Source organism: Poecilia latipinna, unplaced genomic scaffold (genome assembly GCF_001443285.1).
Source record: "Poecilia latipinna isolate Pla-1442-1.1 unplaced genomic scaffold, P_latipinna-1.0 Scaffold3573, whole genome shotgun sequence".
Classification (NCBI taxonomy): domain Eukaryota; kingdom Metazoa; phylum Chordata; class Actinopteri; order Cyprinodontiformes; family Poeciliidae; genus Poecilia; species Poecilia latipinna.
This window is the reverse complement of record NW_015116189.1, coordinates 1-26,577: the sequence shown is the minus strand read 5'-3', so window position 1 is coordinate 26,577 and position 26,577 is coordinate 1. Positions and strand designations below refer to the sequence as shown.

The 26,577-nt window shown below is 36.3% G+C and overlaps 1 protein-coding gene across 1 annotated transcript; it reads left to right on the top strand.

Annotated features, from left to right (window-relative positions):
- Positions 1-943: 943 nt before the first annotated feature.
- LOC106941259 (unconventional myosin-If-like) lies at positions 944-25,702 on the top strand. Its single transcript, XM_015024214.1, has 25 exons — positions 944-1,651; positions 10,720-10,848; positions 13,291-13,380; positions 13,482-13,576; positions 14,322-14,409; positions 14,500-14,589; positions 15,526-15,657; positions 15,772-15,906; positions 17,123-17,255; positions 17,968-18,164; positions 18,273-18,353; positions 18,467-18,553; positions 18,656-18,742; positions 19,372-19,539; positions 19,649-19,734; positions 19,818-19,899; positions 19,978-20,084; positions 20,165-20,263; positions 20,342-20,486; positions 21,488-21,602; positions 21,699-21,868; positions 21,978-22,123; positions 24,906-25,052; positions 25,129-25,277; positions 25,370-25,702. The coding sequence occupies exons 1-25, from the start codon at positions 1,649-1,651 to the stop codon at positions 25,480-25,482; spliced, it is 2,874 nt and encodes a 957-aa protein (XP_014879700.1). The 5' UTR covers positions 944-1,648; the 3' UTR covers positions 25,483-25,702.
- The last annotated feature ends 875 nt before the right edge of the window (positions 25,703-26,577 follow it).

The window sequence follows — 26,577 nt, the reverse complement described above, 5'->3', positions numbered from 1 at the left end:
TGTTTTAAAAGCTTTTGGGTCTGTGAGAAGATGGCAGTCAGTGCATGAATCAGTGCAGCAGGCGCAGCAGCTCCACCCATAGAGAGATTAGCAACACAGGAAGGGAGGCAGCAACACGAGAAACGGGGAGAACAAACACAAAGCAAAGCAGAAACAAACTGTTTACTGCAGAAACACTAAATATGACCAAGTTTTTATGTCTGGTTCCCAGTGCACCAAGAGGTCCATTTGAAAAAAGACTAAACTAACTTGCAAGTCACTTTTCAGCAAAATGTAGGAGATTGTAAGTTAATCATTCCTTAATTTTAATGAAAAAAGGGAAGAAAATGAGGTCTGAGTAGGGTTAGCTTTGTTGCTAATGTTAAGATTATATGCATTTATATTTTATTTTTACCTGAAAATAAATTTTACTAGAAAATTTATTTTTCTGGTTAAAAAAATTACCTGGAATTTTTTTTTTATTTTCAGGTTTGTTCAGTTTTATTGAGTGATTAAGGTTTAAAGTTTTTATTACACTGCAAAAAATAAAAAACCTCTACCCAATTATTTTTGTCTAGTTTCCAGTGCAAATACCTCTTTACACCTGAAATAAGACAAAACTAACTTTTAAGTAACTTTTCAGCAAGAAGAGCTTTTTATACTCGAATAATTTCTTGGTATTGCTGAGAATCCACTCAGATTATCTCACTTAAAACATGGGAAAAACATGTCATAAGTGAAATAATCTGCCAATGGAACCAGTACTTTTTATCAATATTAAGGAATTATTAACTTAAAACAAACCCCTGTATTATAGTGCAAAGTTATGTGTAAGTTTGCAGTAAGATATTTGCACTCGAAATAGACAAAAATACTTAAAATTTTGTGGTTTTTTTAGTGTTGTTCCAGCAGAGGAGAAAAACAAAAGAGGCTTTCCAAAGAAACTGAAAACATTCAGAAACTTTAACTTACAACCTTAAATAATGACTCGTATTTAAATGATAAAGTGCCATGAGAAAGTGACTCCAACCTCAGGCGGCCATGCAGGAGGACGCATCTCAAGAAGCTCTAAAACAAACCAAAAACTGCCTGTTCGGCACCTGCACACCCACACGCTCTCCTGTACTCTGTTCCTGAACTCATCAGTTATCAAGGGCGTTGGAGGCTGCGTGAAGCAACCACAGCCTGGGTGGAGTCAGCACCTCTCAAACAAAACACCCATCATCATTTGGCAGCACACTAGAGAAAATTATCCCTCAGCGCCAGCACCGTTCCTCCGCTCATCCCAGAAGAATCTGACGGACTAATTTTGGTTTGCAGCTTTGATAGCTGTAACCAACACACTGGTCATTACTTAATCCTCCCTGGCTGCAGGGAGCATGACAGAAATACAGAAGTAGCTTCTCTGCAGTGTGCGGTGAGCGTGTGTATCTTTGTGTGTGTTCAGTTCTTGTTTCACACACTGCCGGTGGGAGTATGAGGAAGTAGCTGTGACAGCTCTGCTGGAGGTCTTGCAGTGCGAGCGCCTGCTGCTGGTTTCGGCTGTGCCTCCCCTGGGTGATGGCTGCAGTCTAACGAGGTCGAACCGTGGATTTTAGCGGTGCGCACACACAGCTGACACACATTCTCTGGACGGTGGACGCCTGAGGAGGAGAGGCCCACAGGAACAATGGTAAAACACCCCACTTTCATATCCTCTGAGCTGCTTTGACTTGTGTGAACTCAGGTGTGTAACTTTGACATCCGCATTCAGATTTTATCTACAAAGTACAAACAAAAAGTTGGATTTTTGCAACTCTTTTAGTAAGAAAAGTGCTTCTGTGCTGTTTGATGGCTATAAAACTGATAAAACAATTAAACTAACTGTATTTAAAGTAAAACAGCTTTTGTTTATACGACAGATGAGGGTGTCAGACGAGTCAAATTTTCATCTTTACATGACCAGTGATGTGTTTAAACTTAAAAACTGTTGAGATTCAGCTCTTCACAGCAGCAGAATGAGTTTCCCCTTTTTCATGACAAGCCTTTTTGAGACTCAAGCTCAAAGCTGTAAAATTATTTGCTTTAATTTGTGTATTTAAGGTTGAATTTTATATTAACGCATCAGTTTGTACACAAAGAACAAACCTAAAGAGAAGATTTAGGGTTTAAGTGTTGCATTCATTCAAAAATAAGCACCAAAATCCATCATGGTTCAACAAGTATACACATATCGATCTATTGTTTTGCCTTGAGGGATTCATTGCACTCTTTGGGGCAAAAATGCACTCTGTGGGGCAAAAATGCACCAGGGGCTGCAACAGGAAAAGACCCTAGAGCATGTACAAAGGTTGCAGGTTTCACAAGAGGTAGGGCTGAGGTGAGAGGAGGAAGTGGACTCACAGGAGAGGCCGGTAGTTTCTGTCACAACACTTCCTGAAAATGCTGCCTGTGACTCACACACACACAATCTCTTAAAGATCATCCATAAGAGCAAATTGTTTCTGCCGCCTCCAATGACGCCTTTGAGCCTTTCAAAATAAGAGTCACAGCTGACCTGATTGCCATTGATAATCTGTGTCACAATGTGTTGGGTTAAAAAAATGACAGAAATGACATCTACTCTCAGGAAGTTAAAAGGTTTTTATTTGAGCAACTGTGTGTTAAGTTCCAGTCTCTGGTTCTCTTTTTAAGTTCAATGATCAGTTTATAAGATCAAAGTGAATAAATGTTTCAAAGCAAAATAAAATGAAGGTTGATGCTTTCATTACAAAGTTTGAACTTACTGTATGTCTGATTTCTTTGATGACTGAAATAATTCAAAGAAAACTTTAATATGACGCAAAAGGAGGTAGATTCAGATCCAATACCAGCTTTTCCTGAGAAAACAAACGGCAAGACTTAGATTTGCTAAGATATCTAAAGACAAAGTCACCGAGAAAAAGTAAAATGTTTCAGTCAAGACTGAATGAATTATGCGTCAATCATGCAACAATATTTTATTCTTAAGTATTTTTAGCGGTTAGTAAACAACTAAATTGGTGCTTTACCTCCACAACACGAGATTAACTGTGGCAGAAGATGACGAAAGTAAGATTCAGCAAAACAGGAAGCGACATTAACAACGTAGAGCGGAAGTAACGCTGCGTTCCAGTTACCTGGGAGATGGATTGTACGTCAGACCCGACGTAACGACGTTCTAGGCTGGAGAAGTCGGAATGGTAACATTATTGTTCGCAGAACCGTTAACAAACATCATTTAAAGCTTTACTTTCCGATAAGCTAGCTCCACTTTTCATTTGTTTAGTTTAGCGATACAAGCGCTACATGTAATATTGATTTTAGACTCTATTTTACACGAGTGTCTTGTAAAATAAAACATGTTTCCGCCACAGCTTCGTACACTTGATGCGAGGAGCGGCCATATTTAAAGTCCATTTTACTCGGGGTAGGCGGAGTTGCTCTCAGTGACATTCCGACTTCGGAAGGCGTTCCAGTTGATTTTTCCGACTGGGAAATTAGAATGTCCCAGTTCTGAGTATAAATGGAAGCAAGCACGAACTAAGCCAAAGGGGAGAGAGAAGATTTCTGTGCCTGTACACGCTAAGCTAACATGCATAAACCAGGAAGATCATGTCAATTCCATACTTGGTTAAAACCGTGGCATGAACTGAAAAAACGGCAATAATTAAACACCTAATTAAAACATCTAATTTAGTTTATTTACAAAAGGAAAAACAAGATTTGTTACATTCACATTCGAGGTTATTAAAGAATAAACCTTAAAACGTAGCATGAAAGGAAACGTGTTAAAATATTATATAGTCATAGATATCACTTATCTGAGATTGGGATAATAATGTAATTGGTGAGACTCTGATCAGAAGTTGCAATATTGTTTTCAGTCTGGACTCAATAGTTTCAGGATTTTATTTTTCCAGAGCTGATGAGCGTGGAAACAAAATATTGTCTCATTGTTTAGTTTTGCACCTGGATAGAAGCTATAGAGCAAAATTACAGCAAAAATTATCTCAAAGCACTTAAGAAGAAAAAGTTTAGGTTATAGAGAAATATCTAAGCTAAAAAGAATCAAATGATGCCAAGATAATTCACATAGCAAACAGATTTTGAAAATGTTTGCAAGAACTGAGAATTTCTCTACAAATGTGCCAAATGAGTTCTTTAATCCAGAAACTTTTATACAACCGATATTCAACTCCAGTTCTTGAAGGCTGCTTCTCCCAAACACCTGAATCCTGTAAATGGCTGGTTGCCTCTATAGAGCTGGATAGATATGATGATGAGGAGATTTAGTCATTAGATTCAGGTGCATTGAAGAAGGGATGCATCTAAATGTTGCAGAATAGCAGCTCTCAAAAACAGGAGTTGGGACATTTCTGTGAAATAAATGCAACTGAAGCATTTTTAATGTTTATGTTGAGAGTTTACTAACTTTAGTAAACCATTAATTTCTGTTTTGTGAATAATATGATTTGATATATCAAGGCTTACGGTTCTTGGCACTCTTTAAATGAGAAAGTAACACAGAGTAGCTCTGTGCTTTCATTGATATTTTTTTCTCTTTTCATTCCTGCTTTCTTGGAGGAAAATAACTTTTTGGACAACTGTTCCTTCTTTTTTTGGATATTGTGTAGTTGGACTGATTATTTTTGTAATATTTATGTTTTTGCTATTTTGTCAGGATGCGTAACCATAGCAACAGGCTGGTTTACAACTGCCTGATAAACATTGGAGAAGCTGAAAATGAGGCGAGGAGAGAGAGGAGGAAATTAATTTATTTAATTTTACTTTTGTATTAATAAAGTATTTTTGTATTGAATTGAATCGTCTTTGTTCAAGGAATGGTTGCAAGAAAATGGTTACATGGCTAACTGGGCAATGTCTTGGGATCATGAAGTCAAATCAAACAACCATCTGATGCAACTCTACACTAAGTGAGCACCGAGTGGATTATTCCTCACACTCTGTGTGTTTCTGCTATGAAACAAAGCATGAATATCTTCATCCCACTGTTTAGTATAGCAGGTTATCAGTGATGCTGTGGGCCCGTTCCTCATAGAGCGCGTGGAATCATCAATTCTCTTAATAACAGCCAATTATTATTTTCTTATAGGTTTTATTTTGACACGGGAGCCTTCGTTAGCAGCTGGAGAAAAGTAGAGAAAAAAGAGAAGAGGAAGAGATGCAAACTGAACGCAGGAAAGCTGCATCGAGGATTTTAATCGGACATAAATTTCAAAGCTAAAATATATAAATTTCTTTGCAGATGTTTTTTTGGCACCATAAAGTTTTGAAAGCCAGACTTACATGTAAATACAAAAACCCAAACGAAGAGTTCAGATGAAGGCTGAAATTAATCCCCAATTAAAACACAGTTCAACACTCTAAGGTCAGCCGTTCTGTTTGTGGTCAGATCTGTTAAAGTTCTTCACTGCAATGTTCAAAAATGGATTGTGGGTTTTTTTCTGCTGTATTTTGAGATCAGCTGATCATCACAGACTTCAGGAAAAAAAAACGGAGCAGATTCTAAAGCTCTTTTTTAACATCACCTCGACTCTTCTGATGAAAACAATCTAGAAAACAAGCTTTACGTCATGACATCAACAGAAGCATATTGATCTGTTAAATATTGGTATTCTGCTTTGCAAAAGTAACTTTGGATATAATCCAACGTAAGAAAAACCGTGTCTTCAGTCAGAGGCTTCTTCAAATTCACTGGAATACAGACAACTACAGGAGATCTTTCTTGCTGACAGCCATCGCAGATTACAATAACTCTGAAGAATTATCAAGTTTCAGTAATAATATATATAAAACATAAAAATAAAGAGATAAAGCTAATTCAAACCACAACAGAATGACACAGATAACCAGTAAAGTCTTTTGAGTTACAGCAACATTTAGTTTCCATTTGGAATCAAGAAAGTACTTTTGAATTTGAAGTATTGTAGTTTTTTAAGGTTGATCAAACAACACTTTAAGTCTTTAAACAAACAAGCAAGCAAGCAGATAAAGAACCTACAAAATGCAGTGAAATATCTTTTTATTTTCGCACTGACTTGTTGAATCAGACGCCATCTTAAACGTGTGCGGTGCGCAGTCACATATTTAGTGCTTACATGATGCAGAAAAGTAGTTTGGCACTAGTTTTGGTTTGATATAAACCAAACCTATGATTTGTTGTTTGTTTAAGCCTTCTGGAAAAAATTAAGAAACCACTTGATAGAATCAGTTTCTCCGATTTTACTCTTTGTAGGTATATGTTTGAGAAAATAAACATTGTTCTTTTATTCTATGAACTACTGACAACATGTCTGAAATTGGAAGCAAAAAAAAATTTTATTTGCAGAAAATGGGAAATGATCAAAATAATAAAAAAGATGCAGTGCTTTCAGACCTCAAATAATGCAAAGAAAACACATTTATATTCATTTAGAAACAACAGTACTAATATTTTAACTCGGAAATGAACATTTGGTGGAATAACCAGGAAGTTTTCAACGGGATTCAGTGCAGCGGGCTCAGAGCTTTATGTCCCAAATCTCCCCTGTTTATAAGCAACGCACAGAAGAAGCATTTTCAAAGTTACTGAGAAATTTTTGTTGTATTTAGACAACTTGCAGTAACAGTTGGCTTCAATTCGAAAGCATTCTTTAAATGTAATTTCCGTGTATCATGGGATTTTAAAATGTAAAAATACAAACTGAGTGACTGTTCTTAGCATTTCCTGTTTTGCTATGTAAGAGAGCTTAATGAAGCAGACTGATTATCCCTGAGCTGTGCATGATGTTTAATACAAGAAGTGCTCGTCTTTTACTAAAATTACCCTACGATCTTGTCTTTAAAGATTTAAAATGTGAGTAAATGTCTGAACTTCTTTCTCTCATCACTCTGATGATGAAACACCACAGCAGGGAGCTTCTTGCATGTCAACGTCAGACTCTGTCTCTGACCACAGACCACATTTTGCCAGCGACAAACCCTGAGTAGCTTCACACATCAAACAGACCAGCATCTTTTGGGGAAAAGAATTTAAAGGTGTCAAACACCAGGTCAGCTGGATTCGAAGACGGCTCCTCAGATTATTTAAAAGGTTTCAGAGTAAAAGCTGCAGTTGGACAATCGTGGCTTTGTTTCCAACAATGTCCAAGTAAAAACAAAACCTGTTTAGGGTTTCTTTAACCTGTTGCCTGGCAGCCAACCTCAGTTTCCTGCAACAACAACCACAACTAGTTTTGCTTTCAACAAATGTATGTGAAGATGCCAAACAGGCGTTTACTGCTGACCTGCATCATCTAATGATATTTATCAAACTATGTCAGAGTTCGCTATTCATACTTTTTTCAACAGTGGTTGTAAAAAGCAGTAGTAAATGTCATGATTTCATATAATTAGCTTTAAAAATGCTTTTTAAATCTCTTTACAAGTTACGACTTGAAACTAAACTTTTTCAAAGTAAGTTTTTCAGGTCATTAATAATAATGACCTTAATTTCCACTTATTAACCTCCTAATCCTCCTGCCTGCTTATTTTATTACTGCTGTGAAACTGCAACCCCCCACTTAATTTCGGTCTTTTGTCACATTCAAATGTTTCAGATCATCAAACACATAACTTGACGAATTACGAAACTCTTTTTTCTAAAGGTTAGAAAAAGTTTTTCAAACCTGTCCCTAATTGAGAAGGTAATTCCCCTCCAAACCTATAGTAGTGTTTTACTAAACCTTAGATGAATTTTGGCCAACTATTTTTTAGAGTTACTTTATAATTCACCCACATCAGAGGATTTTCAAGCATGAACAAATTTAAGGTTATATCCAAAGCGTCTCAATTGGGTTTCTGTATAAACCTTGACAAGGCTGATTTGAAACGTGTGAACTGTCATTTTTGAGCCGTTCTGGACTGAACTTGCTGTTGCAGCTCCAGACTTTCACACTACCACAAAGTCTGGCGGTGGGTCTGATGCTTCTTTTTCTAATGGTTTTATACCAGGACACACACACCTCAAATAGTTCAGATTTTTTCTCGTCAGTTTACAGAATATTATCATAATGGTTTCAGGAATCAGCCTCTGCTCTTTGGTCAGTTTGTAACTCTCCCATTGATGGTATTTTTGCCAGTCTCTCTTTTGTTGATGAATCAGGAACACTGACTCTAAAGGTGATAAGATCGGTTCGATTACGAATCAAAATTGAAACAATTATATTTTCAGCTGGTGTGGTTCACTTTCACACTCCCTTTGAAAGACCTATTCCTCTCTTCGCCTGTGGTGGCGCTGCACCAAAAATCACTCAAGGAAACAACATAAGAACCTCGCAAGAAAACATAAGCAAAACTTCATGATAGTTTTTTTTCCCTTCACAAAATGTAAACAACAGTAGAGTTAGATTTTAGTGGTGTAGGATTTCTATTTTGTGTTGACTTAAAAAAAAAAAAAAAAACACGAGCCATCTAATCATCTAGACACAAACATTTGTTTTGGGTGTATTTACCCAGAATGCCCTGCGCCAGAAAGTTCGGTCCGTTTTAGGGAGGTGTGAATGTGCAATCACACCAAAAATAAAAATCTCTGTCGTATTTCTACTTCATATGTGGATACAAGTGGACCGGAAATAAACCACCCGAAAGCAGGAAGCGGACGGTAGCGCAGGGCATTCTGGGTAAATAAAACCAAAATAAACACGAAAACGCTCGAATCAAGGGCTAGTGGGAGAAATGTCTCGTCGTATTTTAGCAAAGATAAGAGAGAAATCCTTCAACAGCTACAATCTGATGCTTGATCTGATGCATTTTCTGAAGATGGAAGTTGCGCTCCTGTCTTCTTCTGAGGTTCTCATGTCGTTTGCTTCAGTGGCTTTTGGTGCAGCGCCACCACAGGCGAGGGGAAGAACATGTTTTTCAATTAGCTTGGATTGTTTGACGCAGTGTAGAGTGAAAGCAAACCGTCCCAGCTGAAAATGTAACAAATGCTGCACGTCTGGTCCTCAATTGAACCCAGCCTACCAGACTATTAAGTGTGAAAACACCCATTAACTTTGATTCTCATATATTCTTTAGCTAAGGGCACATTTTACAGATCAACAGATAGGTTGTATTTGAGTGAATTTTCTCCAGATCTGGCAGTGATCAGCCGTTGAGGTGTAAACCGAAACAAAATATTGTGGTTAATTGGAGTTCAATAAGGAGTTAATTTCCTTATTAAATGAAAGAGGGGACATTAGCAGCAATTTTTTTTTTACCATAGCACCGTAATTTCAGAGCACACTTGAATATAAGTTTCATCCACTGACTTAAATATGAACTTTTAATGAAATAGAATTACTTTTAATGATTGCTATCTTCATCTTCCTGCTACTAAAACCACTAAAGTTGTCTTCTTCAGTATCAGAGTCCATCAGCCTCATAGACACTTCCTCAGTCTCTTTCATTGTCGCTCTTATAGCGTATAAAGATAGTTTTTGAGCTTGTCCTCTTCACGACACACGAGTCCAGCTTTTGGAAACCCATGGGTAAAAATCGATATTTTATCATCGTCTAAGCCGCAGTTTTCAAAGCGGCTTGTAGTCCAGAAATTATGGTACGAAAAATGTTCTTTCAAACTCTTTTTTGCTCAGGTGATATTTGGCGGATTTTCAGATTTATTTCTTGTTCTGAAACTTTTAGGTGTTAAACATTGTGACAGGTTTTAACCTTTTATGGTTAACAAATAAGGAAATGAAGAAACAGGATCCTATGTCTCCTGTTAGAATTGGGCAGATATAATAAAGCGTTTCCTTTAAAGGTTTTGGTAATTGTTGACCAGAAACTGAGGAACAAACTGTTTCGACACGAGACAGACTCACATCGTAAAACCGGCTGCTAGCAAAGCACAAGAGTTTAATTTGTGTTGCTTTTGTAAAACATTTGAAGAAAATTTAACTTGAACATGAAGGTTCACCTGCTGAAATTAAATAAAAGAAATTAGAGTTAATGAAGAGATAATTTGTCTAAACATTGGTTTTTAAAGTTCTGATAATTTATTAATCTTCATTTGTGAGTTGTTATAACTTAATACTGTCAAACCAAATAATTATTTCTCATTATGCAAGAAAACTGACCTCCCCCAATTAAGCAGGGACACATTTTCTAAACTTTTCTAAAATAACACTATCAAGTTATTTTTAATTAGAAAAATATTTTTTAATTTGAGGTCTTCCAAAGATAATCAAAAATATCAGAGGAAACATGAAAAAAGCTGATTTTCAGAAGGGTCTTTAAAGGTAAATACTTTTCCGCTGCACATTTAGAGTAATTTTAAAGAGGCTCTTTGTTTAATAACAAAGTATGTTTTTTCTAAATTAATGCCCCTTTTACATTGTTTTATTGTCTTTTATGTCTGATTCACTTTCCAACAGAAACAAACTTCTCAAGGAAGGAAAGAAAATAATTTTAATTCTAAATTTGTCAGAGGTCTAAACTAATTTAATTTAATTTGCAGTTAAAGATGAGCAGATATTACTAATATATCAATACAAGTCTTATTTTTATTCTATTAACTGAAGTCTGAAAGCTAGATTTGGTTTTATTCACTTTTTTAGGAACTGTAGTTAACTTACATGGATGAACCATTAAATTTATGGGAGTTATGTGCAACATCAAATCTCATGTGAAGCAGTTTGATAACCTGAGGTTGTTTTTTTTAAATCCAGGACATGTGAAACCAGGAAGAAACACCTGGATGACTAAATTTCTGTGTTTCAGGCGAAGTACCACTGGCAGAGTCAGAATGTCAAGCAGAGCGGCGTGGACGACATGGTCCTGCTGTCCAAGATCACAGAGGACGCCATCGTGGAAAACCTCAAGAAGAGATACATGGACGATTACATTTTTGTATCCTGCAAGCGGTCAGATAATTACCAGATTATCAAGGTTTTAACTTTACTAAATGAAGCTTAGAGAAGTTAAACGACTCATCAGATTGATTATTATTTAGTAGAAATAAACTTGGATTCGATGCATCACTCTGCTCTCAAGCATAAACAGCCCAACGTTTAAACATATATGGTCATAAAAACAAGAGATTCGCTCTTCCTCCTTACTGTCAGCAGAGACTCACTTCCGTCTTCTCAAAGCACAGCTAAACCGTATAATAACAATGAAAAAGCAACCAAAAGAAATGTCAAACTTTATTCACGTTTAGACAATAATTTATATGATTTGTATCTATTATTTATAATTATGGATAATAGTTTAAGTCTCAGGTAAAAGCTGTTTTGATTAGGTTTTCTTTTTAGCCTGACAGGACGGATTTAAACATTTTTAGAAACAGTTTTCATGTCTGCGTGTTTAAGATTTTACTCCTTTTGCTTAACTAACCATGCTGTTGGGAAATCAACAAGGCTGTTTCCTCAAAGTCTATGATGAAGCTTCTTTTCTAAGAGTAAAAAAACTTTTCTTTGTCTCAATTTGATGCCATTCACCACTTAAACACTAAATTTTATCAAAGCTGGGGATCTAAAATTAGTTTAGCTCATTTACATGAAATACAAACACTCAGGCATCTGCCTCTGCTACTAAATCAATCGTCGGTTTCACTTCGAAGGCAGAGAGTTGGGGTATATTTGTTTATTCCTCGACAGGTTTGACGTTTGGACTTTTTTAGCTACCAGGAAGCGAGTTGATTTTATGGCCTGTTATGGTCAGAGCTGCAAGCGTTCAGGAAACACTGAGATCATCCAAGAATGACGGCATGACTTCACTTCATGGTTTCCCCCACCTACAGGCGGGCAGCTGTGGGCCCACAGCCTGTCAGCTGACTGCAAGCATCCATGTTTCTGTAAAACACATGAGATTCAAATCACACGTTAGATCACTTTAGATGTGCATTTAAAACTCAGTAAACTGTAAAAAAAAGAAAGAAAAAAGGAATAACGTAAATCAAAAGTTCACATGATCAAAGGAAAAATGCACAGATCTGATATTAACATCTGTATCAGTGTCGATTCAGTCTAATTGTGTGCTTTATTTATGTTGCATCATATTTATTAGACATCCTTCCTGAATCATTTGAAAGAAAGTTTGTTGCAGTTTATTTTTTACAAAATTGACCAAAGTAGTCGACTTTTTGTTTTTGTCTTTCAGTTTCCTTATTATTTATTTTATATTGCCTCTTGTAGTCCTAATTGCACTGACAGAATAAATTAAATTTGAATTGTTTTTGCATATTTGACCAAGATTTTGAAGCTATTGGTGCATTGGTACTGGTGCAGAGTTAGAAAATACATTTAAGTTTTAAGTAATTCAGCACAGTTTATCTGAATCGGATTGGTATCAGCTGACACTGAAAGTGGATCGGTGCTTCTCTAATTCACATTTCTTCCACATGCATGAGAAAAAATAAACAGAAGCGACTTGTTTTTGTTGCAAGAGTTAATTATGCTGACATTATTCACAGAAATACGTCTAACTGTCCAGTTTTTTCCCCTGTTATTTTTCATTGCTAAGAATTGACTTGTCCTAATTACCCCCAGATCAATATCTGTAATTTGAAGAGGAAAACGTTTCGGCGATCTGGCTTTGTCTCAGATGTAGTTGCTGACAGTCTGACTAAATATTGTTTTTCTTTTTGACTTTATTGTGTCGCGTCACTCAGCTTGTGTCTCTTGCACATCTCCGATAGTGATCAGATATAAACTGCAGATGCATTTGAGATAAATTTGTTTTACAAACCACAAAATTTTGTAAAAATTTTGTGGTTTTGTTTTTTACCAAAACAAAAGCATAACAAGATAAAAGTGCATTATTGCGTTATTTTTCATATATTCTGACATCCGTAATATTGACTCTCTGTTCAAGTTAGCCTTCTCACTTTATTTTTTTTAGTTATTTTATGTTTTCATATCCATTTTCTTTCTGTTTAGTTTGTGTTTTCAATGTTGTAAAGTGTCTTTGGGTGTTTAGAAAGGCGCTGACAAATAAAATGCATTATTATTATTATTATTATTATTATTATTGTACTTTGCAGCATTAACATTAGAGTGATTATGTTAATTATCTTTTCCTTCAGAGAAGGAAAATGTCAGATAAACTAAGGATATTTTGCATTGTAGGTGTGTAGGTGCAGGACAAAGTGGGAGGATTAAATATTCCACTTTTATTCTGATTCACTCGTACATGAAACCGAAAATATCTGGGTATGTTTGTGACTTTCTTTAAAAGAAAATAACTCAAGGTATATTTAATGTTTTAAAAATAGGACTACGGTTCATTCTGCACCAAGAATTATGCTAGACACAACCGTGTTTTTGAGCTTTCCTTGACTCTGCGCCTCAGACGTACATCGGCCCCGTGTTGATATCGGTGAACCCATTTAAACAGATGCCCTACTTCACTGACAGAGAGATTGAACTCTACCAAGGCGCCGTGAGTGAAGACATCTTCACATGAACTTCTGCAGACCTGTGGTGTTTGTGGTGCAGTTCCTCTTCCTGCAGCTCTTTACCCCAGCTTCTGTCTCTCTGCAGGCCCAGTATGAAAACCCGCCACACATCTACGCCTTGGCAGACAACATGTACAGAAACATGATGATCGACGGCGAGAATCAGTGCGTTATCATCAGGTGAAAACCCAAGTTTTCTCAAACTGCTATCTTTTTTAATGTCAATTCCTCTTTTCTGTTAAATTAAGTAAGTAAAACTGACTTCATTTAGCAGCTTTCAAGACTTTAAATCAAAAAACCTGGTAAAAAGTTTTAAATAATTTGGAATAAATCAGGTTTTTGCAGCTTTTTAAAGCTGATTCCCATCTGTTTAAGCAATTAAAATAGCTGAGAAGTCATAAAATGTAGCATTTATTGGTAAAAGCATCAATTTATTACCAAAAGTAATACTTTGGTGAAAACACAAAGCAAGGTTCCTGGTTGTAGATGTAGCAGAGACGGCTAAAGCAGCAAAGAAATAATCCAACATTCAAGGATTTCAAGTATTTTCTTCATTTAGGTAAATTATTTTTTTCCATGCAGTTTTTTATATTTAAAAATGTGGCTGAGGCTTTAAAAGGTCTCTTATATATTGTCTGCATGGTAGTGATAAAAATTATATTAAATGCCTAAAATGCTTGAATTTGACAAAGAAAGATATTTTGAAAGAATAGTGGCCCCAGTACACAACCTAGAGGTACGCCATGGGGAGATGAGCTAAAATATGACCTGCAATTTTAGATAATTACAGGAAAAGACTAACCAGATGAATCTGAAATTCACTCATTAAATGTCAAAGAAGGTATAAACTTTAAACTGACTGATTCAGATGACTTTAATAAAAGTAAATGAGATGAATAACTTAAAAGTTGTGATTTTGTTCTAGCGGGGAGAGCGGGGCTGGAAAGACGGTGGCTGCCAAATACATCATGGGTTACATTTCCAAAGTGTCTGGAGGTGGATCCAAAGTGCAGGTAGAAACAGGAACAAACAACGTGTTTTATTTTTGATTCAAATTAAATCTGAGTAATTTTTTCTAAATAACCGGTGTTTATGCGTCACAGCACGTAAAAGACATCATCCTACAGTCCAATCCTCTGCTGGAGGCGTTTGGAAATGCCAAGACGGTCCGAAACAACAACTCCAGTCGTTTTGTAAGTGAGCTTTTATTTCTCAAACATCACCTGACACAAGACGAGCCAGGAAGTCACATGTATTTCCTCACATTTCTTCAAAAATATTTAATGCTTCAAAACTGTTCCAGTCTGATTAGTTTTTATTATTCTAATACATTCTGCTTTATGTGGTCTTTTTATATTTACAGAACACATTTTGTATATTATTTATAATATTTTATTTTGTTTCATTTATTTGCATGTTTTTATTAAAAAAATTATTTTTATTAAAAAAAATTAACAATTGTATTTTTTATGTGAAAGAAACTGTAAAAACGTTTTAAAGTTTTTAAAGTTAGTTTTTGTGCAAAATACAGAGACTTTCAAAACAACACAAGTAATGCTGGTTCATTTAGCTTTAGCATTAGTTTTAGCTTTACGCAGAACATTAATTGGGTTAATGCCTGCAGAACGTAGCCTGGCTTCAAACATACCAAACTAACACCAGATTGATCTTGACTCGGTTTCATTTCTGTAATTCCCTGAAATACATGTGGAGCTTCTGCACAAACTATATTTATTTAAGCCTGGAATGCCAGTTATGATTTCTGGTTACAAAACGCTAAAAATCCTTGTCTCCAACACAGACAGTAACACAAAACCCACTCGACTTGACTCAGTTCTTTCTCACCACTAATGGTAATTCGCTAATTTCACACCATTAAACCACATCAACTTCCACATGTGCAGCTTTAGCTTGTGAAATTTCCTGTAAGCCTCAGTGAAGCATCATAAAGTCTGTTTATGGGTCACTGCAGCCTCATGCATGCACTTAACGTTCTCGCTCATAATATAAAAAAAAAAATAAATGCAGATTTCTGTTTCTGCTGCAGAGCTTGGTGCATTTCCGGTCCCAGTGACACAAAACAATATGTGTAGTGGTGCAAATGTGACGACTGATTTTGTGTTTACCAGGGAAAATACTTTGAGATTCAGTTCAGCAGAGGTGGGGAACCAGATGGTGGCAAAATCTCTAACTTCCTGCTTGAGAAGTCGAGGGTGGTGAGCCAGAATGAGAGTGAGAGGAACTTCCACATTTACTACCAGGTCAGAGGCGAAAGAGCACAGCGCAAAACAGCAGCCGATTTAAACCCTGATGATATATTTGCAACAAAGACCAAGTTACATGTTTGACCGTTTTCCTGCACCGTCTGCTTCCAGTTGATAGAGGGCGCCAACGCACAGCAGAAAGAAGGCCTGGGCCTCATGACTCCAGACTACTACTACTACCTCAACCAGTCTGGGACCTACAAGGTTGACGGGACCAACGACAGCAAAGACTTCTCTGAGACGATGGTATTTACTCATGAAAACCTGGTTATTTTTGTCTTCACTGAAGACAAAAATAACGAGCAGAAACTGTGCAGAGGTCCTTTTAACAAACACTCACAGATCATATAACGTGTCCCCGCAATAACACATTTAAATATACCCAACCTGAAGTTAAATTATTATTCTAATGAGAAGTGGTTCTGTTTTATAAATGCTACTGTCCATGAACAAGTGGAGGGCGTTTTGAGTTATTTACAAATTCTTAAAGTCTGGATTGTAAGTTTTCCAATAATGTCAAAAACATGAAAATACAAAAGCAAGTTCTTCACTACAAGTGTTATTTCCATCAATGTCATTTCAGGGCTATTTTTGACTTAAAATTAAATAAAAATAGATTTAAGTTTGTGGCAGAAACAAAAATTATCTTCCGCACCATTACATATAAAAAGTATTCACCCATTTCTATCAATTGTATTTGACGGAAGAGGATTAAGGCCACTAAACAAAACAAACAAAAACAAAAAAAGAATTCTGACTTTAATCTCAGAATTATGAGATTAAAGTCTAAATAATATTTTCCAGGTCCCTAATCCTCTTCTGTAGTATTTATCTATTGTATTTATTCACCAATAAATCATTTTTAATTAAATAAAAATAATAATAACTGTTGACGTGACCTGGTTTTACGTCACTTACCCATTATTATTTTTAACCACAATCTTTTGGTAAGCTAACTTACATGCAGTACCTCGCCGACCACTAGGGGGCACCCGCGGACCTCCCGTGGTCCGGGAACCACAGCTTGAGAAAGGCTGCAATAAGAGTAGGATACTTGACTCAGTTAAGGTCAGTGGTCATGTTTCAGGAATTAAAAACACTGGGAAAAAACAACTAAATCTTACTAAATATTTTGGTTTAGTTTCACGTTTAAGTATCTTAGTTCACTTGAAATGAGACAAAAATAACTTAAAAGTAACTTTTCAGCAAGATACAGAAGCTTGTTTTAAGTTAATGATTCCTTAATATTGGTGAGAAAGTAATATTAGTTATAAGTTAAACAATCTGCCATGATCAGAGTAGACAAAACTGTTGTTCTAGGTGACAAAATAAATGTGCAAATTAAAATAATAATAATTGTTTCCCTATAAATGTATGAAAGCACTTTATAAATGAAGTTATTGTTGTTATTTTTAGGATTATTATTATCTGTGTTCACCACTGAGCTGTTGCTCATTTGCAGGAAGCCATGCAGGTTATCGGCATCCCCAGTGACATCCAGGCTCAGGTGCTGCAGATCACAGCAGGTATCCTCCATCTGGGCAACATCAGCTTCATCGAGGCTGGAAACCAGAGCGAGGTGGAAAGCACAGACTGTGAGTATAACACTGAGCTGTTACACGCTCATTAACCAAGGATGGGACGGAGTAACAACGCTCCTCCTCTGAGGGTTATGAGCAAATTAGAGCTCACCGTTGCAAAGGCAGTTCCCAAAGGCTGAATCCCAGCTAATTGTTAAAGTCTGTTCTGCTCAGATAGATAGATAGATAGATAGATAGATAGATAGATAGATAGATAGATAGATCCATTGAATGGTGAATACAGCAAACACACTGGAACTCAGCTTGGGTTGCTAGGCGACGAGTGGAACTCTGCCACTAGGGTTGCTAGGTAACGGGCTGGTCTTTGCTGGAGTTGCATTTAGAGTTGGTTTTGTACCAAAATAAATGAAACACTAACCAACTGTATTAGTTATAGATGTAGAAAAGCTGTTAAAACCAACATGAACAGTAATTTATCGTGTAATGCTACAAATGTAAAAGGGGTGAAGGTAAAATAAGTTTATTCCTCTACCCACTCCTTTGAACGTGTAAATATACTTTACTATTCTTTTGTTTTGTTTGCTTTTCTTTTAAATGTATTTTGTTTGTATATCACATTGTTTATTCTTTTACTACACTGCATTACACATTTTGATACAATATACATAATAATTATATATATATATGTTCGTGCCTCTGCCTTATCTTTGAAGATTGTTTTTTTTTAATAACTGATGTGTTTTGTGGTTGTTTTTGTTTGCGTCAGTGCTTGCCTTTCCTGCCTACCTGCTGGGAATCGACCCCACCAGGCTGCAGGACAAGTTGACGAGTCGAAAGATGGACTCCAAGTGGGGCGGGAAGTCCGAGTCCATCAACGTAACACTCAACCAGGAGCAGGCGACCTACACGCGCGACGCCTTAGCCAAAGCCCTTTACGCACGTCTCTTTGACTACCTTGTAGAGGTTAGCATGTCATGCCGTCCATTTACAGCCACAACAGGCTAAATTAAACACATTTTGGTCAGCAGAGATTAGTTTTATGTCCCTCTGACTGTGTTCTGTGTACTTTAGGCCATAAATAAAGCCATCCAGAAACCTTATGAAGAGTTCAGCATCGGTGTGCTTGACATTTATGGCTTTGAGATATTTCAGGTTAGTGCTTTCACAGCTTACAGGTGCATAACATTTATAAACGGGCAATAAAACATAAAGTGGTGGCTTTATTTAGTGATTTAATATGGATTGTGATGCGTTTTCCTCTGCAGAAAAATGGGTTTGAGCAGTTTTGTATAAACTTTGTCAATGAGAAGCTGCAGCAGATCTTTATTGAACTCACTTTAAAGGCTGAGCAGGTAAACACAAAATGTTTTTTTTTAATGTTTTTTTCACTAACCTCAGTTGTCCCAAATCTCCTGTTTTATTAAAAATTGCTTTCTTTTGATTTATTTCCTCAGGAAGAATATGTTCAGGAAGGCATTAAATGGACCCCCATCGAGTATTTTAACAACAAGATTGTGTGTGACCTCATTGAAAATAAACTGGTAAGATAAATATTTCCCATAAATGAAAAAATATTGACACCCTTGGTAAAGATGTATAGAAGCCCTAAAAATGTGTTTTATTTGTCTTGCACAATCTCACACATAAGGAATTTGAAACATCCAATCTTTATTTGTAGATTTCCTCTAAAATCAGTGTAACTAAAGCATTTTTATAAAATGTTTTATGTATTTATGTTGCTCGCATAATTCATAGCTTTGCATTACAGCGAGGCCCATTTTAGTTTGTCATTATTCAAAATGGGAAATACAAAAGAGCATATAATTCAACATGTTTAATTCAGTCAAAACAATAATTAAGTTTAAAATAATTGAAACTGAAACAAATTTTAACAACAAAATAAAAACCAAATTATTTTAAGCTTAATCCGGTTTAGAACTGGATTAAGCTTAAAATAAGATGAGTAAGGGTTATTTTGTTGTTGCTGCGTGGAATAAAACCTCCATTAACCTTACTCAACATCATTTTCCTAATTATTCCATTAAAAACTGTTGTTTTTTTTTGTTTTGTTTTTTTGTTTAAACATTAGTTTCCCATAGAGTAAAATCCTGTTTTTATAGCAGTTTTATGGAAACCTTTAAACTGGTAAAGTTGTGCGTCCTGCTTGCAGAGCCCTCCTGGCATCATGAGCGTCCTGGACGACGTCTGCGCCACGATGCACGCCAAGGGTGAGGGCGCAGATGGCACGCTGCTGCAGAAGCTGCAAGCCGCTGTGGGAACCCACGAACATTTCAACAGCTGGAACTCTGGATTTGTTATCCATCATTACGCTGGGAAGGTCAGACTCAACTCATCTGGTGCAGAAATTCCAGTTTTTAAGTTGATGTTAATCACACCAGCAGGAACAGTAACGTGGGAATCACAGGTGAAGTTTAATTTCTCCTCAGGTGTCGTATGATATCAACGGATTCTGTGAGAGAAATCGAGATGTCCTCTTCCCTGACCTCATTGAGCTCATGCAAAGCAGTGAATTGTAAGCATTTTGAGCAATAACAAAGACCAATTTTTTGCAATTCTTCTTGTTAAAATTAATAAAAATCTAATTTCTTGCTTTAGTAACTTCATCCGCAGCTTGTTCCCTGAAAACCTCAACACGGAAAAGAAAGGGCGGCCGACCACAGCCAGCTCAAAGATCAAAGTAAGTCAATATATAAATAAGTAAATACTTAAATTTTCCATTTTTAACGTATTAAAAGCCTGTTGATGCTTCCAACAGAGACAAGCGAATGAGCTCGTGAGCACTCTGATGAAATGCACACCACACTATATCCGCTGTATTAAACCAAATGAGACGAAAAGGCCGAAAGACTGGGAGGAGAGCAGGTCTGCATGCACACTGTGGCGAAGCAGACATCCAGCAGGAGATTATTCCTCGTTAACAGGGATTTCCTGACTGTTTTCAGGGTTAAGCATCAAGTGGAATACCTCGGTCTGAGGGAAAACATTCGTGTGAGAAGAGCTGGATTTGCTTACCGACGACTCTTCACTAAATTTCTGCATAGGTGAGTTTTATGATTCGTGTTTAAATGCGTTTGTTCTGAAAGAAAACTGAGATGGTTTTGGGTGCGTTTTGGCTCCAGGTATGCCATCCTTACGGCTGAAACATGGCCGTGTTGGAGGGGACCAGAGCAGCAGGGGGTCCTCCACCTCCTCCGGTCCGTCAACATGGACACAGACCAGTATCAGATGGGACGCACAAAAGTCTTTGTCAAGAACCCAGAATCGGTACTGAGATTTTTGTGTGCAGTTTGTGTTTTGTCATATGTTATTTGGCTTAATGTATGAACAAAAAGAGCCAACTTAGATTCTTAGATTACGTTCACGACAGGTCTTGATGCTCAATTCCAATTTTTTGCAGATTTTATTTATTTTTTTGTTCATACTCCTAACTAAACCAGACCTCAGTCAGACTTCGGTGTGATCGGTTTATCTCCCCAAAGCGACTTGCATGCACAGAAGAACATCGACGTCACACAAGCAGAGCATTGCTTACCAAAGTAATAATGGATGGAGGCATTTATGGATTGGTTTTAAAGTCTATTCAGAAATGAGAGCTGACATGTCACAATATCATAAAGTCATAAAGGAAGCTAATAAAAAGAAAACACACCTAGTAGCAAATGCCTCTTCTTCTAGTCAGAGCCAAGAGTGGTGTCATTGTGATGTAGCATTTAATGACAGACTTTTTTCAAAAGTTTACAATAATAATTTTTAGCCATTATTTACATCCAGATTTACGGCTACTGGTGCAGAATTATGACGCATGGACAACATATGACATGACCATTCAGACTCTAGAGGCTTTGAAAACTATTGGATCTGTTTCAGATTTAGTACATCATATGGAAGTGGCTCAGATGGGATTATTTTTGGAGAAAAGATTTTAATTGGCCATTTAAGGTCAAATATGGGTTGCATTTGGGTCGCATCTGCCTGCTGTGTGAAAGTAACCACTGAATGACACATGAGAGTCAGAACCAGAGAGAAACGTCTTTCCCACCACGGGATTGGGCTGTACCTTTATCCGAGGAGTCAACCTCGTCTTGCTCCCACTAGTCCAATAACCGGGCAAACGTTGCTGTTTTTATGGAGTGCACATTTTCTACTACTTTAGGTTCCTCCTCCGTCTAGATTAGTCAATAAGTTTTTCCCACAGATGATGCTAAGCGATACTAAATTAAAAATTGCTTTATATTTAACATAATCACATTCCTTTTCTTCTTCAGCTGTTTCTTCTTGAGGAGATGAGAGAAAGGAAGTTTGACACCTTCGCCAGAACCATTCAGAAGGCCTGGAGACGGTACAACGCCAGGAAGAAGTACGAACAGATGAGGGAAGAGGGTGAGCAGCGCCGACAGCATGAGTTTCTCCATACTGCTTTTCACACAGTCTGACTTCTGTTTTTTAAACATGTCCTCATTTCTTCTCGACACGCAGCCTCAGACATCCTGTACAACTCGAAAGAGCGAAGGAAAAACAGCATCAACAGGAACTTTGTTGGCGACTACCTCGGCCTGGAGCAGAGACCCGAGCTGCGGCAGTTCCTGGCGAAGAGGGAGCGCGTCGACTTTGCTGATTCGGTCACAAAGTTCGACCGCAGGTTCAAGGTGCGTGTTACAAATAGGGATTAAAACACAAAAGCTTGTGTTCACACTTATTCTTCCCCTTTCTTGCAATACACAGTTGTCAGTTCTTTTTCTTCTTCTTCTCACACAGTCCATCAAGAGAGACTTGATCTTGACGCCTAAGGGGATCTATCTGATTGGTCTAGAGAAGGTGAAGAAAGGGCCTGAGAAAGGGCAGATTAAGGAGGTGTTGAAACGTAAAATGGAGTTTGCAAACATCACCGGCGTCTCCCTCAGGTAGGCTTCACACTTTTATGATGAATAAATGCAGATGTTTCTGTACCAGAGTTCAAAGATGGCTTTCTTTGAAACAATATTCATGCTAATGTTGCATTTACCAGCAAATTCTTCTGTTTATTTTTTATTTAACCAGAAGACTTATTGAGAAGAAATTCTTATTTATAATACCGACCTGGTGGGGAGATTAAACACCACACTTTTACAATAAGCAACAAACATTAGCAACACTGTTGAGATCATAAAACAACAAAAACAATACTGAGACAAAAGAATAGGATAACATTTACATTAAATATATTTATCTGAAAGGTTTCAGATAGCATATTTTTTAGAATATCTTTAAGGTGTTCAGCTTTAATACTGCTGAATAATTTGATACATTATCAAACTTTTTAAGCCTATATTTTATTATCCATTTTTATAATGGACAGTGAATTGCACATTCCAAATCAATATAAAATTTAATTGTTGCAGAAATAGATGTGAGAAAGCAACACAAACTGAGCAAAAGAACTTCTTTGCATCAATGTATTTTTATTTATACCAGTAGTTAATTACCTCTCCTTAGTTAAAAGCTCTATAAAGCAAAACATCTCTGCAGTGCTTTTGTGTTCCCCATTTTGTACAGTTTATTTATATTAGGGTGAAGTTTTGTTTTTGCACACTTAAACTGAGTTTCTGCAACTAAGCCACAAAAAATCTATATTAGCTGAACAGTGTTGCAACGCTAAGACACTGTTGTTAGCAGTGGTAGCTGTAGCAACCAACCTCATCAGTTGCAACTCATCTGTTTTCTCTAACTGGGCCAACAGAAGGGTAAACTACTGGATTTTGTACAATTTCTCAAGTATTGTAAGTTTAGCACTTTTTTTTCAGATAATTTCTAAACTGCTAATTTGCCTGTCTGTTGTTAAGAAAATAAATTTAAAATATGCTAGTTTTAAAACTTAACATGTCTTGATTGAAATAGCCTAATTATAGTTTTAAAATTGGTAACTTATTCTGGCCTATTGACCTTTATGTTACCTGTAGTTAAAGCAGATGGTTTGCTAAGATCTTTTGAACTGCCTTTTGTCTGTGTGGGAAAACAATAAGTAGAAGTTCTAGCTTTTCACACTCATCTGTGAAAAGCTGTAAAAACAGCAGGAGTTCCTGGCTTTTGAGAGAGGGTCAGAAATAGCTCCTGGTTGGATGAGCAAATATACGCCTTATTTGAATAAATTAAAGATAAGAATGCATCTTCACTATAAAACTTTCTACATAGAAGTAAAAAATTAGATTTGTTCTCGCAATTCTCCAAGACGTCTTTGCTTTTCTTCCTTTCTTTCTTTCTCTTTCTTCTTTCCATTTATGTCAGGTAAATGAATGTATGTCTCTGTTGTTCTGCAGTTTCTGTTGTAATTTTATGCGTTGTCTTCTATTGGATTAAACTGCAATTCTGTGACGTCTGCACTCATTGTTGTTTTTGTGTGGCTACACGCGGCGGGAGAACCTGGGATCGAAGGAGATCGAGCCAAAGAGTTTCTTTCTTAAGAAATATTATAACCTAAATCTTCTTCAACACTGTTTAGTAAACTGTTAGTTGATTGAAGTTCTACATCTGTCGAAGTTTCGGTTACGGCCGTTAAGAATTCTTTAACCTTTCTATTCATGCTCTTATTTTGAAGTGAGTGAAAATTACGCAGCACTTTCCGTTTCCTCTTCTATTTTCTCTCTCTTATTTCACCCCAATAACTTTACTTGTTAAAATCGAAATATGGAAATTAAAACACAGTAGACAGTAGAGGGCAAGATATGAACATAAATACATTATCTAAGGGTGCTACAAATGTATATTATAAAGTCAAAATATATTTCGTGCTTGAGGTTTGCAGTCTTTCAAGGGCAATTCAAATTGAAGTTAGCACTTTAGCATTAGCTTCCATGTTGGTGCTTTAATGTTACCAGATTTAATGTTTATGATTAGTTCTTTTATATCGGTGCCACTAACTTTTTAGGTAGCAACCCAATACTAGGTATTACAGCAATCAAACTCTTCTCAGAATTGCTGAACAGTATTTTTGCATGTTTCCGCTGGTGTTTTTAGGACTTTATTTTTGGTTCTGTGCTCTAGTCTTTGAGGTCAGTAGGCCTACTTACTACCACTCTAATCTTTTAGCTCACAGATTCTCAGCTTCAAGTCCTTGACTGCTCCAAGACATTAATATTGCAGAAAAAATGACATGTTAGTAAAATAGAAAGATTTGGGACTTCTGGTAAATACTGTTTGCTCATCTTGCATCATTTCTAAATGCACTATCCCACGGCATCAAATGCTGGCTCAGTTTTTTTTACAATGTTGTGTAGGCTCTCATGCAGATATGCTGTGGTTTATTGGGTGCAGCAGATTACTTTATATACTGTACAGAACAAATTGATAGTCAGACTTAAACGCAGAAACTCCTCCTGATATCTGTTTCCACATTTAAACTGAGGCTAAATCTCATCAGAAGTAAGCAGCTAAATAGTCGTTATTTTACAATATACCATAAAAACAGCAATAAATTAAACTGATGAGCACATATGCTGCATAACACCTGCCATCAGTGCTGGAATAAAGCTTCATTTTTTAACTTATTATGTTTCAGTAATAAGAAAAAAGTTGAATACGAATACAGAATAATTTTATATGATGATACATTGATTTCTAATTTGATCTTATGTCTGTTTCTAAGTACTGCTTCCTTTTTCTTTTTTAATCTTAGGGCAGAGTTTCGAAGCTCACTTTTCCTCTTTTCAGTTCCAGACAAGATGATTTCTTCATTCTGCACGAGGCCCAGTATGACAGTCTGCTGGAGTCCAACTTTAAGACGGAGTTTCTCAGTTTGCTCTCTAAACGCTACGAGGAAGTGACCCAGAGAAAGATGACCATCTCCTTTTCTGACAGGTAGAACAACAGAAAGTGTTCAGAGGCCTGATAAAGCAGAAATAAAAGGATCTGACACAGATTTTCTGTGTTTCAGACTGGAGTTCAAAGTGAAGAAGGAGGGCTGGGGCGGAGGAACCTCCAGGGTTGTAGTTTTTCAAAGAGGTCAAGGAGATTTGGCTCAGCTCAAACCGGGAGGGAAGACTCTCACCATTTCTGTAGGAGACGGTCTGCCCAAGTCCTCCAGTGAGTCAAAACGAATAATTAAAGTATCTCTGCAGCAAACTTTATCATATCGTTCTATGTTCAGATGTTTTAATATGTAATTCTGTCTTTAGAGCCAACCAGGAAGTCTGGTCTAGACGTTCGAGGAGGAGGGAGAAACCACATATCCAACAGAGGTGTGACTCTCCTTAACCTGAATTTATGTTCTCATTTGCATTTACTTTGACATATGTTTTCATTTTGACTTAATTTACTAATACCTGGCACCAGAGCTGAATTCTATTATTCTAACAGCTTTAAGCAGAACGAGTTCTTCAGATGGCACTTCAAATTCATAAAAGTTAGAGCTCAATTTTAAATGGCTCTTAAAGATGCACTGAAAAAGTGCATAAAAAGTTATCCTACTTAAATATATTGCATTAATATGCAATATATTTAAGTATATATTGCATATTACACTTAATTAATTAATTAAGTTAATTAATTAATTAACTTAATTAATTTATTAAGTTTATTAAGTTGTCAGGTTAAACAAATGTAAATAAATTAAGTCTGACAAACTTCACTCATTTAAAACAATGTTTTTAAACTGGAGCTCCATCTTTTTTTTTCAGTGAAATATAAAAAATATACAAACAAAAATTTGGTATTTTTTTAGTGAGTTAATTTAAAAAGGGAAATTTGTACACTGATTGATAAAGTTCATGTTTTTATTTTTGGTGAATGTATCTCACAACTAATGAAAACTCAAAATTTAACTTAAAAAAAACATGGGGAAAAAACAAAGATAAAAAAAAGTTTTCTTTTCTCATTTTATGGCCATGGGGAGACAATCATAAAAACTCTCCACATATAAACCACCCTGTAACACTGCAATATGTAATGATGTAATAAAATCGACCTTTGAAATGTAATAAAATACTATTTTATTACAAGGTAATAAAATATTTCCTTGAAATATTTTGCATACTCTAATACTCTAATATGTTTTATTAGAGTATGCAAACTCTAATAAAACATCGAACATTCTGGTTATGGTTGCTCCTCTCAAAGCAACTAAATGACCAAAGTTTCCATTTAAAAGCATATAGGATCTAGAAAATGGTCGTTATTAAAAGTAAAATGATTAAAATTAACTGGTTCCACCAGTATGTGGTGCAGTGACCATTATATCACTGTTTTGGATTGGAGTATGATCAGGAGGATTCAGGCAGAATGAGACCTAAGAATGGAGATTCCTTTCAGTAGGACGGCATTTGGGTCTTTTATTTATATATATATATATATATATATATATATATATATGTATGTATGTATGTAT